This window comes from Thunnus maccoyii, chromosome 21, assembly GCF_910596095.1.
Source record: "Thunnus maccoyii chromosome 21, fThuMac1.1, whole genome shotgun sequence".
NCBI classification, from domain to species: Eukaryota; Metazoa; Chordata; class Actinopteri; order Scombriformes; family Scombridae; genus Thunnus; species Thunnus maccoyii.
This window is the reverse complement of record NC_056553.1, coordinates 1,667,399-1,687,766: the sequence shown is the minus strand read 5'-3', so window position 1 is coordinate 1,687,766 and position 20,368 is coordinate 1,667,399. Positions and strand designations below refer to the sequence as shown.

The 20,368-nt window shown below is 37.8% G+C and overlaps 2 protein-coding genes across 2 annotated transcripts in view; one reads left to right on the top strand and one right to left on the bottom strand.

Moving 5' to 3' along the window:
- The window catches only part of LOC121888316 (melanoma receptor tyrosine-protein kinase-like), a 54,094-nt gene extending 50,783 nt beyond the window's left edge, over positions 1-3,311 (top strand). Inside the window, exons 25-27 of the mRNA XM_042399764.1 lie at positions 850-993; positions 1,235-1,328; positions 1,551-3,311. Of these exons, the coding sequence (XP_042255698.1) occupies positions 850-993; positions 1,235-1,328; positions 1,551-1,903 (591 nt within the window). The 3' untranslated portion in view covers positions 1,904-3,311. The remainder of the gene's footprint in view (positions 1-849; positions 994-1,234; positions 1,329-1,550) is intronic.
- Positions 3,312-10,325: 7,014 nt separating this feature from the next.
- Positions 10,326-20,368, bottom strand: part of LOC121888315 (NACHT, LRR and PYD domains-containing protein 14-like) — a 30,623-nt gene continuing 20,580 nt past the window's right edge. Inside the window, exons 15-23 of the mRNA XM_042399763.1 lie at positions 17,443-17,616; positions 16,354-16,527; positions 15,833-16,009; positions 15,023-15,196; positions 14,029-14,202; positions 13,274-13,447; positions 12,477-12,650; positions 11,599-11,772; positions 10,326-10,582 (exon numbers count right to left, since the gene is read on the bottom strand). Of these exons, the coding sequence (XP_042255697.1) occupies positions 10,363-10,582; positions 11,599-11,772; positions 12,477-12,650; positions 13,274-13,447; positions 14,029-14,202; positions 15,023-15,196; positions 15,833-16,009; positions 16,354-16,527; positions 17,443-17,616 (1,615 nt within the window). The 3' untranslated portion in view covers positions 10,326-10,362. The remainder of the gene's footprint in view (positions 10,583-11,598; positions 11,773-12,476; positions 12,651-13,273; positions 13,448-14,028; positions 14,203-15,022; positions 15,197-15,832; positions 16,010-16,353; positions 16,528-17,442; positions 17,617-20,368) is intronic.

The following is a 20,368-nucleotide window of genomic DNA, read 5'->3' as shown; positions in this document are numbered from 1 at the left end:
TCTCGGGCTGTTTGGCTTTTGACCCTCATCACAGGTGAGGTTTGTCTTTGGCAGTGGTTTTCATAATATGGGTCCGATGTCCCATATTTGAATCTGAATGGTCTTTTTTCTATGATTTCTAAGATGATTTATGGTGGTTTATTGGCGATGGACTTCAAAGATGATGATATCATCAGGAAGTGAAAGTCACACTGAATCTAAAATATTTGTATGTGTTTGTGTACAGCTTTTGTTGATTTTTGACTCAAAAGAGTATGAGTGTGGACACCTCTTGTCTCTCCCTCCTTCCCTTAAACTCCCTTGTGCCCCTCACATTTTGAAAACCTCTGGTCTATGTGTTTGAGCAGTTCAACAAAAGGCTGATGTTCCTTTCTTGGATTGATTACTTGAATTTTTAGAGACTTGAAGGTCTCAAATTATCCAGAAACCTGACGGTAAATAAGCAAAGATTTGGGAAATGTCAGAAAAAATAGAACGGTAATCATGTATCTTGATAACCTGTTGGTTTGTTTCCAACTTATTCCTGACCTGTCATACTTGTTTTAAGTGATATCACTGTGATGTCAGTGTGTTCCCAGATCTCAGATCAAGTTATTATTACTGATAGACATGATGGACAAAACTACAAAAATAAGACCCAATTTGTGATAATCCTTTTAAATAATCCTTCAAATAATCAAGTAACTAATGAATGAATGAAACATGACCAGTGAGTCTATTGCTTATAAGCTGCTTTTAAGGTGACAGCTGATGCTTGCCTTTAACCCATTTGACCATTAATAGGTTACAACTAAACAGAAAAGTGTGAAAGAGTGAACATAATCTAATCTCATGTGACCCGTGTCTCAGGGTGACCTCCCCAGTCCATCAGACAGCAGGTTTTACTCTCGCCTTCTGAGCTCTGACGACATGGAGGACGTTGTTGACGCCGATGAATACCTGCTACCTTACAAGGGACTTGGTAACCATGACAACCGTCCCTGCAACCCCACGGTACATGTGCATGCAATACTTGAAGTATTATTTTGAGACACACACCCTATCTTATGTTATGTTTACAAGATGTACTTTCAGTCTGTGTAAATACACTCAAATTAAAATAAGCTCTATTGGCATGACAGATCAGAAACCTATGTTGCCCATGCAGTACAGAAAATTATTAACATTGACAGATGATTAGCAATAAATATACAATATACAGTATTTATAAGCACTCTCTGTGTTTGTCTCTTAGAACGGTCATCCAGTCAGAGAAAACAGCATCGTTCTGCGTTACATCACCGATCCGACTCACAACATGCTGGATAAAGAAGACTTCACTGGCCACGGTACAGATCAAAATGTCAAAGACAATAACAGAATACATTTAAGAACAGAAAATAATAAGTAAATAATTAAGACTAATAAACAAACTATCATGTTAAAATATTAAAACCACAATTTAAATAATATTAAGTGGCAAAATAAATGGTTGTACCAATGCAAACAAATAAGCATTCACAAGGTGAATAAATCTAAACAAACTAAATCGCCCTTGTTTTTCTCTCCAGAGTACATGAACCAGAGTTTGAGTGAAACCAGTCGGAGCAGCCGGCTGTCGGAGGTTTTAAATCCCAACTATGAGGACCTGAGCCTGGGCTGGGGCGCCACCTCACTCCACTACCCACAAGAGGATCTTAAATGCCCTGCACAAGTTTCTGGGGGACCAGAATACCTGAACACCGCCCAAAGCTCGCTACCCCTGGCTGTCTGCGACAGCCTCGACAACCCGGACTACCAGGCAGACTTCCTGCCCCAGGCCACACCCACCACCACTTTACCCGGGAGCAGTTTGTTCCTCCCAGCAGCAGAGAACCTAGAATACTTGGGTTTAGGTGCTGCACTGCACGCCCCCGTCCGTTAGAGTGTTTAATTTAGCTGCTTTTAATGTACATTTTTTTAGGAAACGCCGACTGAGCAGCAGAATCACATAGAGTTGCTTGGTCTGCAGCTACACTGGAACAGAACCTGCATACTGAGTGTTGCTCAACGGCAACACTCAGGAGAGCCAGACTTTTTCCCCGGGATTCAAGCCAACAACCTTCTGGTCACAAACTGGATGTTTCCTTGAACTTTTAACTGGTTGCATTATTTGTTTGATGTCACAAAACTGCCGTTGAGTTCAGTTCTTTCAGAACAGGAAGGGGAATCCATCTTAATATACCAGTGAGCCCCTTTAACCTTCTTGGCCTAGATCTGCTGCAGGAAGATCTGGGACTTAAGCAACACGATGGATTCCTCTGCACAAATTAAACTTCCATATTTAATTTTCAGTTTGACATCCAATTCAGCCTTCCTCTGCATCCTTCCTCTGTCAGCATTCACAGGGATTGTGATCGTTATGGAAGTAAAATGAGGACTTTAACATTGAAAATACATAAAACAACATTTTCAAATGTGCACAGAGGTTTGAAAATGTGCAGAAGTGGGTTACAACCAACAAAGGAGAAAAGATTGGAGATGTTTTCTTGTGATTTGCATTTTGTAATTATGAGAAAAGTATCACAAAAATGAATTAATTACATGTGATCATGTAGTAGTGCACAGGATAGATCCTTTGCTCCATCAGGTATCACCAGGCACAATGGCGCTCCCAGCTGGCTCTGCAGTGCACCACAGGCTGGAGGATGAGTTAGATACCAAATTATTTCAGTTAAACAAAAAATGTTGTATTATAGCAAAATATCTTGTTAAATCATGAAAGGAGCAATACGCTGCCATACCATACATCTTAAGAGAGTCTCAGCTGTTGAGTCTTCTTCTCTAGATCTTCTAAATAGTCAGACGGTCCATGAGAAATGCTAAATTGAAGGTGGAGTGACTCCAAAAAAACAGTGCAGAGAATCTACAAAATGCCATCAAAAAGTCCTGTTCACAAAGACACTGCAGAGGAGATTATTGTCTTTTATTTATCAGCAGATGCTCCAAATGTAAAGTGTGTAGTCTGATATCAGTCACATTTATTACACTGTAGTCTGCTGCTACACAAGAATCCTGCTGATGCTTAAATATCTCTTTTTTTAATGCTTTGGACATTTTTAAAGATTGTGTTCAGCTTGATTTTGTTTTATTTGGATTCCTGATGTTCTGTTACACAGAGATGGCCGGAGTTTGTGGTTTGTTGTGTACATAGAAGAAGAAGGAAGCGAGTTTCCATCCACTGACCAAGGACTTTTTGGATGGAAGAACAGTGTTTCTGTCAGACACATGCACTCTGTAAAAAAAGTTATATTTGTGATTAAGTGGAGAATGAATAATGTGCTTAAAAGAAATACGCTTGATGAGCGTTTTTATGTTACATTTCCACTTGAACCAAGAAAGAAGGTTTAAAGTTCTCAGTTGAATCATAAGAAAACAGGTGTTCGTGAAATGAGTAAAAACTTGTCATTGTTTGACTTGAAACACCTTGAGTTAAACTTAGAATTTTTCCTTTTTTTTTTTTTACAAATTTAGATTTTTTTATTCTCTCTGTCACTTGACAAGAATGAGCCAAACTCTGGTATGCTGTTACTGCACACTGACTCTATAACTATTAGTGCTTGTTGCTGTTTGTCACTGCTGTTTGTGGAAATGTATGTTGGCGGAGAGAGCACGGCTGTGGTTGCTGATAAATCTTAAGGCTCACAAGATCAGGACTTAATCATCTGATTATCTCAAGATAACAAATGGAGCTCATATTTAAGGAAGAGGAAATCTCCATGCATTGTGCACCTTTTTTAAAAGGTCTTACTAATAGTGGTGGAAGAAATACTCAGATCCTTTACTGCAGTAAAAGTACCAATACAGCAATGTTAAAATACTCCATTACAAGTCAAAGTCGATGTAAAATCGATGAAAAACGATGTAAATCTGCATCAGTATTGCATTATTTGATAAAGTCATTTTTACAACTCTGAGAAAAAATATAGTTAAAAACAGAATATTATTGCATTTTTCCAACATGAGGAGGCGTGGTTGTTACATGGCAAAGGCACATGATGGAAAATTACCTGTACAGTACTTAAAAATGACAGAACAGTGACGTGGTATCAGGATAAATAAAGCCGACTGGACTCCAAACCTGAAACTGTAACAAGCAAGAGTCAAAACTCCTACAAGACCGAGTCAAAAGATGCCAGAGACCCAGGACAAGTCAGAGATTATAGCAAAAATGTCTCAACACGTCACCAAAGAGTTTACCAGAAAAGATTTTTTTTTTTTTTTTAGATTATTTTTTCAGGCTTTTGCCTTTAATTGACAGGAGATGTAGGGAGAGAGAGGGGCATTGACATGTAACAGATTCCATGGCCAGGAGTTGAACCGTAGACGTTTTGGTTATGTGGTATGCGCCTTAACCATTAGGCCACCAGGGTGCCCCAGAAAAGATATTTCCTAAGTTTTAATGGTGCAACCTGATTTAGTAAATCACTAGTTTGAAATTGGTTAGTAATTACTAAGAACTAAAAACTTAAAACAAAACTTAGTGATGGATTTACAAACAGCTGGTGCAACACAGTCCTGATCTCTGAATATGATCAAATAATTACTATAAGTCATTTTCAGGATAACGATGATAAAAAATGTGTCACAAAAACACACTTTTGTTTACTGGAGAAAATGAGTTAATGAGCCTAAAAATATATAATATCAACCACGACTGTATTAAGCTTCCATAGAAATGACACTGAGGAATCCGTATGTGTTGAATATCTGTAAATGTGTTTTAATTGTGTAGCATTTTAGCTTTAGTTGTTGATGGATGTGAAAATAGTTGTGAAGCCACAGTTTGAAAGATCCATGTTGAACACCTTTGTTGTTTACAGGGTACAGGTGATCTAATGGTGCCACTGGATACTTGGACAAAACATTAAAGTCATAGTTTCCACTTTACAGTATAAGTTCATTAAAGTTTAATATTTTAAAAGGCATTTCCGTGCTAGCTGGTGTTATCTTGTTGGAGCTTTTGTTTTTTAGTCTCAACATTGCTATCTGTTTTTACTGAGAGCAGGTTGCCTGTTTGTGCCCCTCATTCTGACCCAAAAACTTTTAATGACAACAGTTCATAGCTTAAAAACTAATTTATTTTATTTAAAAAATTACATGAGACTAATAATGGTTGATATCTCTTTTTGAATACATGCTGATTTCTCTTTTAAATGTTTCTTTACATCTTGTTTGTCCTCTCTAAACCAAGCACTGTATTAGATGTTGCGTCACACTTTTAACTTTTATCTTGCATTGAGCTCAGACTCAAGGTGGTTTGAATTTTCAGAAGTGGATTTTAGATGTGGATTAAGAAAATGAAACTAAATCTTGATCAGATTTTTCAGTTTGAGCTGCTGGTCAGTCCTCAGCTCTATTGCTGTTAGATCTGTCAGCTGCTTTTGACACGGTTAACCACCGAATCCTCCTCTCAACACTCACTGAGCTTGGTATCTCAGGATCTGCCCTCTGCTGGTTCATGTCCTACCTCTCAGGGAGGTATTTTAGAATATCTTGGAGGGGAGAAGTGTCCAAACCTTATCCACAGGGGTTCTTCAAGGGGTTACTACTTTTTTCTTCATTCATATGGAAGTCCATGTACAGTACACAGCTGTATTTAAGTGGGTCATTTTGCATCATTGACAGTTTCTTTTATGTTGGGTTAAATTGTTTAAAAGAGTTTTGAATCTTGTTTTATCAACTTAAACTTTAACTTTCTTTAAGTAAACTAGGATTAATCCTTACTTTTTGCTAAATTAAGCAGTGAGAAAAAAACCTTTCCCATCATCAGTTCAGTATTCACTGCAGTGGAATAGTATTACATCGGGTCATGTAAAACAGAGGAGATGGTGACATCTGCTGGCAGAAAGCATCTACAGCTGGAGCTACAGAACATGAAAAACAAAGGCTTCAACACTGATTTCTGTGGAGAAAAAGCTCACACAGGTTGACTCAATTTGTCTGTATTGAGTCATGTCATGTGAAAACTAACAGGATCACACATGAAACTGTGATGCACTGACGAAAATTTAATTATCAAATTTTTTCCAGCTCTAAAACTTTAGATTTTAAATTAATTTTCAGTTATCATGTTTGTAAAGGACACTGCAAGTAAGCTTTTAGTTTTATTGTCATTTTTATTCTGGACAGTTCTATCTGTACGTTAGGACTGGAAGAATGCAGTCTTGTATTTACTACTATAATTGTTAAATCTATACAGTGTATTTTATACTGTCTGTCTTCAAGCAGTCATGCAGATATTCATTACATGGAAAGCAAATTATGGACAGCATGAAATAATGTGTCAAAATATGTTATGCATAAAACTGAAAAGTGACATAGGATTAAAATTAGTTAATATAATTTATTTTCATTGTGTTGAATCTACAACTTTGCTTTTGTTTAACTCCATAAAAACTGTTTTAGCCTCAAATACATGATTGAATTCGTTTGTTAGCCTGATTTTTTTACATCAAACATTTTGTACAAACAAAAATGTACTGACTTTGTATCAAAATACAGAAATAATATGTTCATAGTCAATTGTTAGAAGCAATTACTTATCTGTTAAAATACAAAAAACTCTGAATGGTGGTAATAACCAGGACCTCACAGAGGCAACTTTACACATGCAGCCTGATTGTATACTCCATTATTCCATAGGGTGCAGCTGCAACATAAAGTTATGTTGGTATTAGTGGTACTAATCTGCTGTCACTTCTGGTTCAGAATATTCTAATTCACCTGAAATGTAAATATTACAGAGAGAAAAACCTATATCCAGATCAGGTGCAGGTGGAGGGTGGAGGAGGTGGTTGAATGGAGGAGTCTCAGTGTGTCTGCAGAGACTGTATAGAAGGACAGAGCAGCAGCAGAGCAATCCAGATACACTGATGATACTCTGTCAGATCCAGAGGAACACACAGGGATGATGGTGGACTTTGTGTCTGACAGTGGAGCTGTTCTCAGATCAGTACTGTACATCTCCATTTCTTCTGATTCCTCTGTCAGTCAGTGCTGGATGAAGCTCTCCTCTCAACTTTACCTCCCAGTAACATGGTCCAGTCAGAGCCTCTCAAGCTTCTACTGTTGCTTCAACCTCTCTGGATCAACAGGATATAACTGATCCTCTCTCAACACATTCTCCTGGATGTTCACTCACACTCTTACAGAGATCATCAACATCTGATGAGAGAAGAAGAAACAGCAGAAGTCATAAATGTGTTGGTGTTTAGTGATTCTCACTTGATCAGCTGTCACTCAGTGATGTAGCACATCCAATATAAAGAGCAGTAGGGACTTCAGTCCTGTTCAGACCAGAAGTTGAACAGCTGTGCAGCGTAGCCAGCTTCCTTTCAGCTCCAATGTTAACGTGTTGGAGTGAACACACTGAGCTCCAAGTTCACAGACCTGCAAGAACTTTTGGTATCAAGTCTGTTTGCAGATTTCACTGAAGTACACAGAGGGAATACACTGCCAAGAGTCATGAACACATCATCACATCATTACTGCAGAAACACTTTAGTGATACATTTACTGTTGTTACATGTGACCTGCTCTTAAATTTAAAGCAAGAGTCTCTGTATATTGATTAACATCTAATCTGCTTTTGGAACATCTGACAAATAAACATGGAGGCTGTCATTGAAAATATTTGGAGGAAACCAAATAAGGGACAGATATAAAGATGTGATTCCTGGACCTCAGCAGAGGTTCTGGTCTGTATAAAGACCACATGGTTACTAAACATTATGATGGTTTTGTGAAATCAGAGCCAGTGATTTACAGGCTTCAGTCTTAGAGCTCTGACACAGATGAACTGATCAATTATTTAGTGTTGAGAAGAGAACAAACACTTTCAGATCAGATTTGATGGCACAACAATTTGATGATGAGGACCACTGTCTCTATACATCTTGTACGGCTGTCAGCTGTAATCAAGCGCTATTTCCTGCTGACATGAACACAATAGTCATCTCCACAATTTTTCTCACAGCAAATGATCACAACAAGCTTCTGGCTGATCTGATTGGCTGATTGTTCTCTCTCTCTCTCCGTCTTTCTGTCCAATCCTGAGGCCTGTCACCATTCTCCTCTCATAGCTTCACTGAGGAAAGCAGTCACTGAGAAGGTTGGAGATTCACCAGGAAATACTGGATCTTTGCTCTGATACTAATTGTGTTTAATACAATACTGCTGAAACCCTACTGACCTCAGAGTCTCCAGTCTACAGTGTGGACTCTCCTTTAGATCAGACAGCAGCTTCATGTCTGAATCCTGCAGGTTGTTTCCACTCAGCTCCAGATCTCTCAGATGGGAAGGGTTGGACTTCAGAGCCGAGGCCAGAGAAGCACAGCTGATCTCTGACAAACTGCAGGAACTCAATCTGAATAAAAGAATAAATTATGTCGCTTTAGAGGACAGTACTAGTTGCATTTACATTGACCCAAATATTCAACTAATAAGCGGAATAATAGTTGGATCAATCCAAATAAAAATGCCTCAGAATAAAAATGCCTCATGTAACCACTTCAATCGGAAGAGACTGACTCTATCCAGCCCGATCGGAAGGAATTTTCAATCGGGTTGAGAGTGGTGGTGTCAACCTTTGATAATCTGTTCAATAGGAAAATGGTAACACATAATAACCATGTAAATGCTTAATCTGATTGTTTCTCTCTGGTTGGAATAAATATATTCTTTGTGTGCATGTTTGCCCCATGTGGGGGTAACATTAGGTGATGTGAACGAGTTTCCACACCTTATGGTAGAAAGGCTTGAAATAAGTGTTTCAAGTGAAAAGATAAATGATGCTGGGATAGACTGAAGCATTGGACAAATTAAAAACCACTGGAAAACTTTGAAAACTGCCTATTACAAGGCCAAATCCCAAAACAACAAAAAAGGTAGCTGTTGAGGAAGACAAATGCATGATATATTCAACACTTTTGCACATGTCACACAGCTGTTCCAATGAAATGCACTGGTGCATGTAAACACCAGTCCATATTAGAGCGCATCCCATGTGAACATTTGACCCAAAATCTTCAATTGGATTGATTTCAATCAGAATGAAAAAGGTGTGCATGTAACCGCAGCTGATGATCCTGCTTGTGTTTTATAATCTGTTCAGGGCTGAAGAAGGTTTAGAATGTAGAAGTTTAGAAAATGGAAACTCCAAACACCCGAACCCAACAGGATGCAGGTTAAAAACTGTCAAATACAAACAGTGAAAAAGAGCTCTCATATAATAATAATATTATATATAATAATATTAATGACTTCACCTCTTAAACTCTGCAGCTCCTCCAGTGACTCCATCTATACAAACCCATGTTGTTCAGCCAAACACAAGTAAAACAGACAGTATTGTACACTTTATTTCAAATTCTAATCAACATCCAAAAGTTCACAAAGATACTAAACATGTCAGGATGGAGAATTGTGAACATATTTATTCTGAACTCTGATAACCTGCTGTTTCCTTCCTAAAAAGGCAGCATATTGAGTTATAACCAACCAGTCTGATGTGTGTAGAAGTGAGTGTGGTTATTCTGTATTAGCTGGATGTCGTTTTATGTTGACTTAATGAAAGTGCACAGTGAACAGTCGTGGTTAAAGAAAATGAACTCTGATGCAGCACTTCCCTGATCAGAAGCTGCAGATTTATTAAAATATCTGTCCTGCTGCCTACAGATGCTCCAGGATTTAATGAACTGAAGATGAACCTTTTCATACAGTATAAAACAGCTGTGGACAGCTTATACTGAAAGAATCACCCACATTCATTTATAGATCAATGCAGGCTGATTTACTGACTTTCCTGTTTTAACTGCATTAAACGTTATTCTCTGTGATGATTTTGGTTGCAGTGTTTAATTAAAATCATTAATTTATATTTCAAGCATTGTTCTGTTATTGCAGAATGTTTGCAGCAAGTATTTAGTTTACTCTTGTGATAAAATGACCAAAGCAGCAGCAGACTGATGTTGTGACAGAAACAGACGTGTTTCAGACACATCTGTCTTCGGTGCAACAACCAAATTTCAACCAATATACAATGACTGGCTTTTGCTTCTTGATTTTTGACTGTGTTTGCACCTCTCCAGGAAAATACCAAACAGCTGGAGTAAGCACTACTTGTGCTGGTAGTTATATCTCCAATAAAATAGGGCCCTTAGAATGAATGCATCAGTGCAGCACTGTTCTTGTTACATTAAGGTATTAAATCTGCAACTCAACATTGCTCTGACACAGTGAATGGACGAAAACACTGAAAAAGACAATAGACTTTGCCATTAAGATACTCGGTATGGATCAGCATCAGCACCTTATGTCTGCAGTTTAGTGTCACCACAGTTTTCAAAACATATTAATCTCAGCACAGAAGTAAAGAATGGTGTCTGACCCCAGATTCTCCAGTCTACAGTGTGGACTCTCCAGAAAATCACACAGCAGCTTCACTCCTGAATCCTGAAGCTTGTTGAAGGTCAGCTCCAGCTCTCTCAGATGGGACGGGTTGGACTTCAGAGCTGAGGCCAGAGAAGCACAGCTGATCTCTGACAAATTGCAGGACCACAGTCTGAATAAAGAATAAATGATGTCACTTTAGAAGACAATGTCCCTGCTTGAAATCATTCAGTGTTTCATAATCTGTTCAGAGTTGAAGAAAGTTAAGAATTTAGAATGTAGAAGTTTAGAAAATGGAAACTCCAAACACCTGCACCCAACTGTATACAAGTTAATAACAGTCAAATACAAACAATGAAAAGGAACTCTCATTAATATTAATGACAATATGCTGCATGGGGCGGCTGTAGCTCAGAAGGTAGAATGGGTCATCCATTAATTGGAAGATGCTGTTACTTCAATAAAGATATGGTGACTTCACCTCATAAACTCTTCAGCTCCACCAGTGACTCCATCTATACAAACTCGTGTTGTGCAGTCAAACACAGGTAAAAAACACTGACATTTATTTCAGATTCTACTAAACATCCAAAGGTTTACAAAGATACAAAATATGTCATGGATGAATTTGGAGAAATGTGAACATATTTATTCTCCAGACATCTACATCTTTAGTTTTAATATTTCAGTCAGTATACAGTAAACATCACGTATCATCATAAATGTTCAGAATAAGCAGATACTGAATATATTTTTTATTGTTTAAAAATGTGGAAAACATTAATGTCTTTGTTTTTATTTAAATGAACATAAAGTTAAATTTAAGAAGAAGATCAAATGTTGAAGATATTAAGAGTGAATCAGCCAGTGTAGGATTAAATACGTTTTAAATGTGAAGCTCAACGAGATGCTTACTATGGATCACCATAAGATCTATGTGGTCAAATCCCATCAAGACTGTTAACATTAAAACTAAGATCTGATTTTTTGAAGGTATATTTTTAAAGGGTTAACTATGATTTAATTTAAATATTCAAATAGTATCTAAATATTTGAAAACAACATTCGAATGTCTAAATCTGAGGGGGATTTTACCTCATAAACACCATCCTTATGTCTGCAGTTTAGTGTTGCCACAGTTTTCAAAACATATTAATCTCAGCACAGAAGTAAAGAATGGTGTCTGACCTCAGAGTCTTCAGTCTACATTGTGGACTCTCCAGAAAATCACACAGCAGCTTCACTCCTGAATCCTGCAGCTCATTTTCACTCAATTCAAGCTCTCTCAGATGGGAGGGGTTGGACTTCAGAGCTGAGACCAGAGAAGCACAGCTGATCTCTGACAAACTGCAATGATGCAATCTGAATAGAGAATAAATTATGTAGATAAAAATCCATTTATAATCCAATCAGATGTGTTTAGGTTTTAAATGTATAATTCAACACTATGTCCTAATCAATTAGCTTTTCCTTAAAATAAGCAGATTGACTTTGTCATTGTGTTACTGTGGATCATCGTAATGTCAGCCCTCTACAGACATCATCCAAATGTCATAACAACATTCAGACACCTATTCATCTCAAAATTGATAAATAAATCCATCAGATGTGCACTGAGCACAGTGAGAAACATGTTCTACTAATCCTAAATGTAACCTAGAACCATCCTTTTAGAAATATGCATGCAGTGGCATATTTATGCTCCTGTTACTGGTGGTTGTCACTTTAGAAGACAAAGTTCCTGCTTGAAATCATTCATAATCTGTTCAGAGCTGAAAAAGGTTTGGAAGGTACATGTTTAGAAAATGGAAACTCCAAACACCTGAACCCAACTGTTAACATAAAAACTAAGATCTGGATGTTTGAAGTATATTTTTAAAGTCTTAACCATGGTTTAAAATTAAATATTTAAATAGTATCTAAATATCTGAAAACAACATTTTAACGTCTAAATCCGAAGTGGATTTTACCTCAGCAACATCAACCTTTCATCTGCAGTTTAGTGTCACCACACCTGTCACATCACATTAATCTCAGCACAAAAGTAAAAAAAAAAGGTGTCTGACCTCAGATTCTCCAGTCTACAGTGAGGACTCTCCAGAAAATCACACAGTAGCTTCACTCCTAAATCCTGCAGCTCGTTTTCACTCAAATACAGCTCTTTCAGATGGGAGGGGTTGGACTTCAGAGCTGAGGCCAGAGAAGCACAGCTAATCTCTGACAAACTGCAGTCAATCAATCTGAATAAAGAATACATGATGTCACTTTAGAGGACAATGTTCCTACTTGAAATCATTCAATATTTCATAATCTGTTCAGAGCTGAAGAAGGTTTAGAATGAAGAATTTTAGACAATGGAAACTCCAAACACATGAACCCAACAGGATGCACGTTAAAAACTGTCAAATACAAACAGTGAAGAAGAGCTTTCATCAATATTAATGACAACATGCTGCTACTTCAATAAAGACATAGTGACTTCACCTCTTCAACTCTGCAGCTCCACCAGTGACCCCATCCATACAAACTCATGTTGTGCAGCCACACACAAGTGAAAAAAACACTAATATTCATTTAAGATTCTACTCAACATCCAAAAGTTTACAAAGATCCCAAAAAGGTCAGGATAGATTTTGGAGAAATGTGAACATACAGTGGGGTCCAAAAGTCTGAGACCACATTCAAAATATCTAATATTTTCACATAAATTTTGAAATAATCAGAAAGTTCGAGGATTCAGAAACACAAGCCACTGAGAAGGTTGGAGGTTCACCACAAAATACTAGATTCTTGCTTTGATACTAAGTGTATTTAATACAATACTGCTGAAACCAGCATGGACTGACTCAAACTCTCTACTGACCTCAAAGTCTCCAGTCTACAGTGTGGAATCCTCTTAAGATCAGAAAGCAGCTTTACTCCTGAATCTTGCAGCTTGTTGTAGCTCAGCTCCAGCTCTCTCAGATGGGAAGGGTTGGACTTCAAAGCTGAGACCAGGGAAGCACAGCTTATCTCTGACAAATTGCAGGATCTCAATCTGAATAAAGAATAAATGATGTCACTTTAGAAGACAAAGTTCATGCTTGAAATCATTCGATGTTCATTCGAACATCAAATGAAATCATCTATGCCATTAACTAATAATTAGCTGCTCATTCATTCCTAATTGGTTTTTCCCCTTATTCCTCAATTAACTAATCATTAACTACGGATTAGCTACTCTATGAAATTTGATAAGAAGTACTCAAGTACTGAATATTAAATGATGGTTAGTTCCTAAGTTGTTCCTCATTAGTTATTTAGTAACTACTTGAAATTTTGTGTACCTTCTTGTAAAGTGTGACCCCAAAAACTAATCAAAAATTATGAACATTTATTTGTTTTCACAGAAAATGATGTCCAATAATTCCAGTTTTCTTACAGATGTTTGATGCTTTTGATTATTGACTGAATTCAAAGTGAAACCAAGTGGTCAGGAATTTGGACTGACAAACTTAAAAATATATTTTTGTGATTTATGGCAAACAAATGAATCAAATAAAATTTGAAACTTTGGTTATGGATTTAAAGTGGGTAAAAATAAGATGTACAATATGAAAACACAGTCAGTGAGCTGACCTCAGAGTCTCCAGTCTACAGTGTTGAATCTCCAGAAAATCACACAGCAGCTTCACTCCTGAATCTTGCAGCTTGTTGTTACTCAGTTGAAGCTCTCTCAGATGGGAGGGGTTAGACTTTAGAGCTGAGGCCAGAGGAGCACAGCTGATGTCTGACAAATTGCAGCCCCTCAATCTGAATAAAGAATAAATGATGTAATTACAGAAGACAAAGTTCCTGCTCAAAATCATTCAGTGGTTCATAATCTGTTCAGAGCTCAAGTAGATTTAGAATGTAGAAGTTTAGAAAATGAAAACTCCAAACACCTGAACCCAACAGGATGCAGGTTAAAAACTGTCAAATACAAATACTGAAAAAGAGCTCTCATTAATAATAATGACAACATGCTGTTACTTCAATAAACATAGTGACTTCACCTCTATACAAATCCATGTTGTGCAGCCATACACAAGTAAAAAACACTGAACAAACATTTATTTCATAGTCTTCTTAACATCCATAAGTTTACTGAAATACCAACTATATATAAGTGTATATATTTATACCCCAGGCATTTACAATATTTCTATTTTATGGAATGATGAAGCCATAAAAATCATGTGATCTTCAGTTTTAATATTTCAGTCAATATAAACTTCACATATCATAAAGGTTTGGATCAAGTAGATATTTTTTATTGTTTAATAATGGGGAAAACATTAATGTCTTTGTTTATATTTAAATTGACATGATAATTAAATTAAAGGTGACAATCAAATGTTTCAGACATTAGAGATGAATGCAACAGTGCAGCATTTCCATGTCATATTAAGGTTTTAAATCTGATACTCTGACACAGTCAATGAACTAAACCACTGAAGAAGAAAATAGACTTTACCATTATCATGCTCAGTGTGGATCAACATAATATCAGCTTTATGTCTGCAGTTTAGTGTCACCACAACTTTCACATCATACTAATCTCAGCACAGAAGTTAAAACAATGGTGTCCAACCTTAAAGTCTCCAGCCTACAGTGTGGACTCTCTAGAAAATCACACAGCAGCTTCACTCCTGAATCCTGCAGCTTTTTGTCATTCAGATCAAGCTCTCTCAGATGGGAGGGGTTTGACTTCAGAGCTGAGGCCAGAGAAGCACAGCTGGTCTCTGACAAACTGCTGTCACTCAATCTGAATAGAGAACAAATGATGTCACTTTGGAAGAAAATGTTCCTGTTTGAAATTGTTCAATGTTTCATAATCTGTTCAGAGCTGAAGAAGGTTTACAATGAAGAATTTTAGAAAATGGAAACTCTGTGCACCTGAACCATACAGAATGCAGATTAAAAACTCAAATACAAACAGTGAAAAGGAGCTTTCATTAATATTAGTGTCCACATGCTGCTACTTCAATAAAGATAAAATAAAATAAGTTCACCTCTTAAACCCTGCAGCTCCCCCAGTGACTTCATCTATACAAACTCACATTGTACAGCCAAACACAAGTAAAAAAAATATTAATATTCATTCCGGATTCTACTCAACATGCAAAAGTTTACAAAGATACCAAATATGTCAGGTTGGACTTTGGAGAAATGTGAATATATTGTGGAGTCCAAAAGTCTGAGACCACACTAAAAATATCTAATATTTTCACATAAACCTGGAAATAATCAGAAAGTTTGAGGATTCAGAAACATTTAAAAACACAAGCCACTGAGAAGGTTGGAGGTTCACCAAGAAATACTAGATCTTTGCTTTGATATCAACTGCGATTAAGACAATACTGCTGACAGCAGCCTCAACTGACTCCTTTTCTCTACTGACCTCAGAGTCTCTAGTCTACAGTGTGGACTCTCCTTAAGATCAGACAACAGCTTCACTCCTGAATCCTGCAGCTTGTTGTTGTCTCTGAGATCCAGCTCTCTCAGATGGGAGGGGTTGGACTTCAGAGCTGAGGCCACAGAAGCACAGCTGATCTCTGACAAACTGCAGGAACTCAATCTGATAAGAGAATAAATAAATTTGCTTTCACAAACAAAGCTCCTACTTGAAATCATTCTATATTTCATAATCTGCTCAGTGCTGGAGGTTTAGAATGTATAAGCTTAGAAAATGGAAACTCCAACCACCTGAATCCAACTGATAACATTAAAACTAAGAATGTTTGAAAGTATATTTAAAAGTGTTAACTGTAGTTTAAAATTAAATATTTAAATAGTGTCGAAATATCTGAAACCAACATTTGAATGTCTAAAGGTGCAGGATATTTTACCTCATAAACATCATCACCACCATTTTCACATCATATTAATCTCAGCATAGAAGTAAAAAAAACGGTGTGAGACCTCAGAGTCTCCATTCTACAGTGTGGACTCTCCAGAAAATCACACAGCAGCTTCACTCCTGAATCCTGAAGCTTGTTGTAGCACAGCTGCAGCTCTCTCAGATGGGAGGGGTTGGACCTAAGAGCTGAGGCCAGAGAAGCACAGCTGATCTCTGACAAACTGCAGTGACTCAATCTGAATAAGGAATAAATGATGTAGATAAAATCCATTTAGTCAGATATGTTTTTCTTTTAAATGTATATTTCAACATTATGTCCTAATCACTGAGCTTTTCCTTAAAATAAGCAGATTGACTTTGTCATTGTGTTACTGTGGATCATCATAATGTCAGCCCTCTACAGACATCAGCCAAATGTCACAACAACATCCAGACATCTATTCATGTCAAAACTGATTAATAAATTAATTAGATGTGCACTGGGCACAGTTAGAAACATGTTCTACTAATCTCAAATGTAACCTAGAACCATCCTTTACAAATATGACTACAGTGCCTTATTTATATTCCTGTTTACTGGTGGTGCAACTACACAAAGTGAGATCATTTTCTGACAGGAAGCATTATGCACATGTTGAAGTGTAACATGTCATTGTTGACTGCTCAGACATGACTAAAGGAAATATGATTTGCTCTCTCTGTGTCTGTGTTCCTGTATGAGAGGTTTAAAGTGTGTGTGAGAGGGAGAGACTTTCTATTTAAGTTCCTGCAAAATAGTGTGTTCTAAATGTTTAACATGAAAGATATTCTTGAAAATGCATTGAACTTCTTGAAAATCTTTTTATTTGGTTATCAGTTTTGAGTGTCACATACTGAAACTAAAAACTAACCATATATTCTGAACATTTATTTGTTCTCACAGAAAATGATGTCCAATAATTCCACCAGCTTTCTTACAATTGATATAGATGCTTTTGATTATTGACTGAATTCAAAGTGAAATAAAGTGCATTTGGACTGACAAACTTATAAAAATTGTTTTTGTGATTTATGGAAAACAATTGAATCAAATAAAACTTGAAACTTCAGTTATGGATTTAAATTGGGTAAAAATAAGATGTAAAAGAAGAGAACACAGGTAGTGAACTAACCTCAGAGTCTCCAGTCTGCCGTGCTTACTCTCCAGAAAATCACACAGCAGCTTCACTCCTGGGTCCTGCAGCTTGTTGTCACTCAGATGCAGCTCTCTCAGATGGGAGGGGTTGGACTTCAGAGCTGAGGCCAGAGAACCACAGCTGATCTCTGACAAATTGCCCCAGTTCAATCTAAATAAAGAATAAATTCTGTCACTTTAGAAGACAATGTTCTTGCTTGAAATCATTCAGTGTTTCATTATCTATAGCTGAAGAAGGTTTAGCATGTAGAAGTTAAGAAAATGGAAGCTCCAAACATGTGAACCCAACAGGATACAGGTTAAAAACTGTCAAATAGAAGCAGTGAAAAATAACTCTCATTAATATTAATGACAACATGCTGCTACTTCAATAAAGACATAGGGACTTCACCTCTTAAATTCTGCAGATCCAACAGTGACTCCATCTATACAAACTCATGTTGTGGAGCCAAACACAAGTGAAAAATACTGACATTTATTTCAGATTGTACTTAAGATCCAAAAGTTTGCAAAGATACCAAATACGCCAGGATAGATTTTGGAGGAAAGTGACATCTATAACATTTCTATTTTATGGAGTGATGAAGCCATAAAAATAACATGATCTTCAGTTTTAATATTTCAGTCAGTACAAACATTAGATACCATCATAATGGTTTGGAACAAGCAGATACTGAATATATTTTATAATTTTTAATGTGTAAAACATGAATGTCCTTGTTTTTATTCCAACCATGAATGAAAACACACTGGACCACTGTTACACAATATTACAGAACACATATTGCTCTGTTCCCCATGCAGTTTTGGGACTCTGATCGCTGTCGTGTCCCAACTTACAGGCAGAAACTAAAATCTGCAAAGCCTGTGGATAAAACTGTGAGGAGATGGACCAATGAGTCAAAGCTGGAACTACATGTCTGCTTTCACTTCACTGATTGGAGTGTTTTTGAGGCTGCATCTACAGACCTGGACAAACTAAGTGACACTGTGACATCTTACATCAGCTTTTGTGAAGACATGTGTGCACGCACCAAAACTTGCTGAACCTTCAACTATGATAATTCCCGGTTCACAGCAAAACTTGGGCAGCTTTGTCAGGCCAAGGAGGAGGCCTGCAGGAGTGGGGACAGGACTTTGTACAATGAGGCCAGAAACACATTGACAAAGGAGATCAGAGTAGCAAAGAAGAGCTATGCTTTTCAGCAAATTAACCTGTGTCAGTGTAGAGAGGCCTGCAGGACATCAACAGCTACAAAAACCCTTTCACCCTGATGTCTGTGGTCATGAAGTCCTTTGAACGACTGGAGCTGACCCACCTGAAGGACATCACAGGCCCCCTGTTGGACACCCTGCAGTCTGCCAATCAGGCAAACAGGTCAGTGGATGAGTCAACATGGGACTGCACTACATCTTGCAACACCTCCACTCCCCAGGGACAGATGCAAGGATCCTGTTTGTGACCTTCAGCTCAACACCATCATCCAAGAAGTACTCCTCACCAAACTCACCCAGCTCACTGTGCCCGCCTCTACCTGTCAGTGGATCACAAACTTCCTGACAGATAGGAAGCAGCAGGTAAGGCTGGGGGAAATTACATCCGGCATGTGGACAGTCAGCACTGGTGCCCCTCAGGGATGTGTGTTCTCTCCACTGCTCTTCTCCCTATACACCAACGAGTGCACCTCAGGAGACCCGTTTGTTCAACTCCTGAAATTTGCAGATGACACTATGGTCATCGGCCTCATCCGAGATGGAGGTGAGTCTTCATACAGATGGGAAGTTGAACAGCTAGCCTTGTGGTGTGGCCACAACAACCTGAAGCTGAACATGCTCAAAACTGTGGAGATAACAGTGGACGTCAGAAGGATCCCCTCATCACTGCCCCCCCTCACCATACTCAACAGCACTGTGTTGGCTGTGAACTCCCTCAGGTTTCTGGGTTCTTCAATCTCCCAGGACCTAAAGCAAGAGTCCAACATGAACACAGTCATCAAAAAGACCAAGCTGAAAATGTACTTCCTGCACCAGCTCAGGAAAGACAACCTGAGTCTGTTCTCTGCACTTCCATCACTGTCTGGTTTGGAATCAGCCACCAAACAGGGCAAGAACAGATAACAACGGACAGTCAGGTCTGCAGAAAAGATTATTGGTGCGGACCGGAAAATCACTGCAGACACCCTGGAAATAACCTGTTCCAAATTCTCCCCTCTGGTAGGCGTGACAGAACACTGTACACCAAAACCACTGGACACCGGCGCGACAGAACACTGTACACCAAAACCACTAGACACAGGAACAGTTCCTCCCCCACCACTGTCACACTTATGAACAGTTAACTCACTGTGGCACTGTGCAACAACCCTGGAACGCTATAATACCCACTGCACCTATAAATTACATGTATCTATTTAGTCTAAAATACAAATATAATACAAGTACAAATACAAGTATGCCGTACATACCACTCACTACTGTATATCCTTTACCATCTAATATCTATCTCAACTCCCCTTGCACTCTTCACTTCCTGCTTACAATTCACAGAAATGGTTTCCTGAAGATTGTTGTGTTGTTATTTCTGAGTATTTCTGTAAGTATTTATTATTTCTGTAAGTACAGTAAGAGCCACTAAACACAAGACAAATTCCTTGTATGTGTAAACATGCTTGGTCATAAAAGATTATTCTGATTCTGATTCTGAAGATCAGATGTTTAAGACATTAGAAATTAATGCAACGGTGCAGCATTTCCTTTGTCATATGAAGTTTTTAAGTGTGCAGTTCAACATTACACTGACACAGTCAATGAACTAAGTGGAAGAAAATGAGGAAGAAAATAAGCTTTTACCATTAACATATCCAGTGTGGATCAACATAATATCATCTTTATGTCTGCAGTTT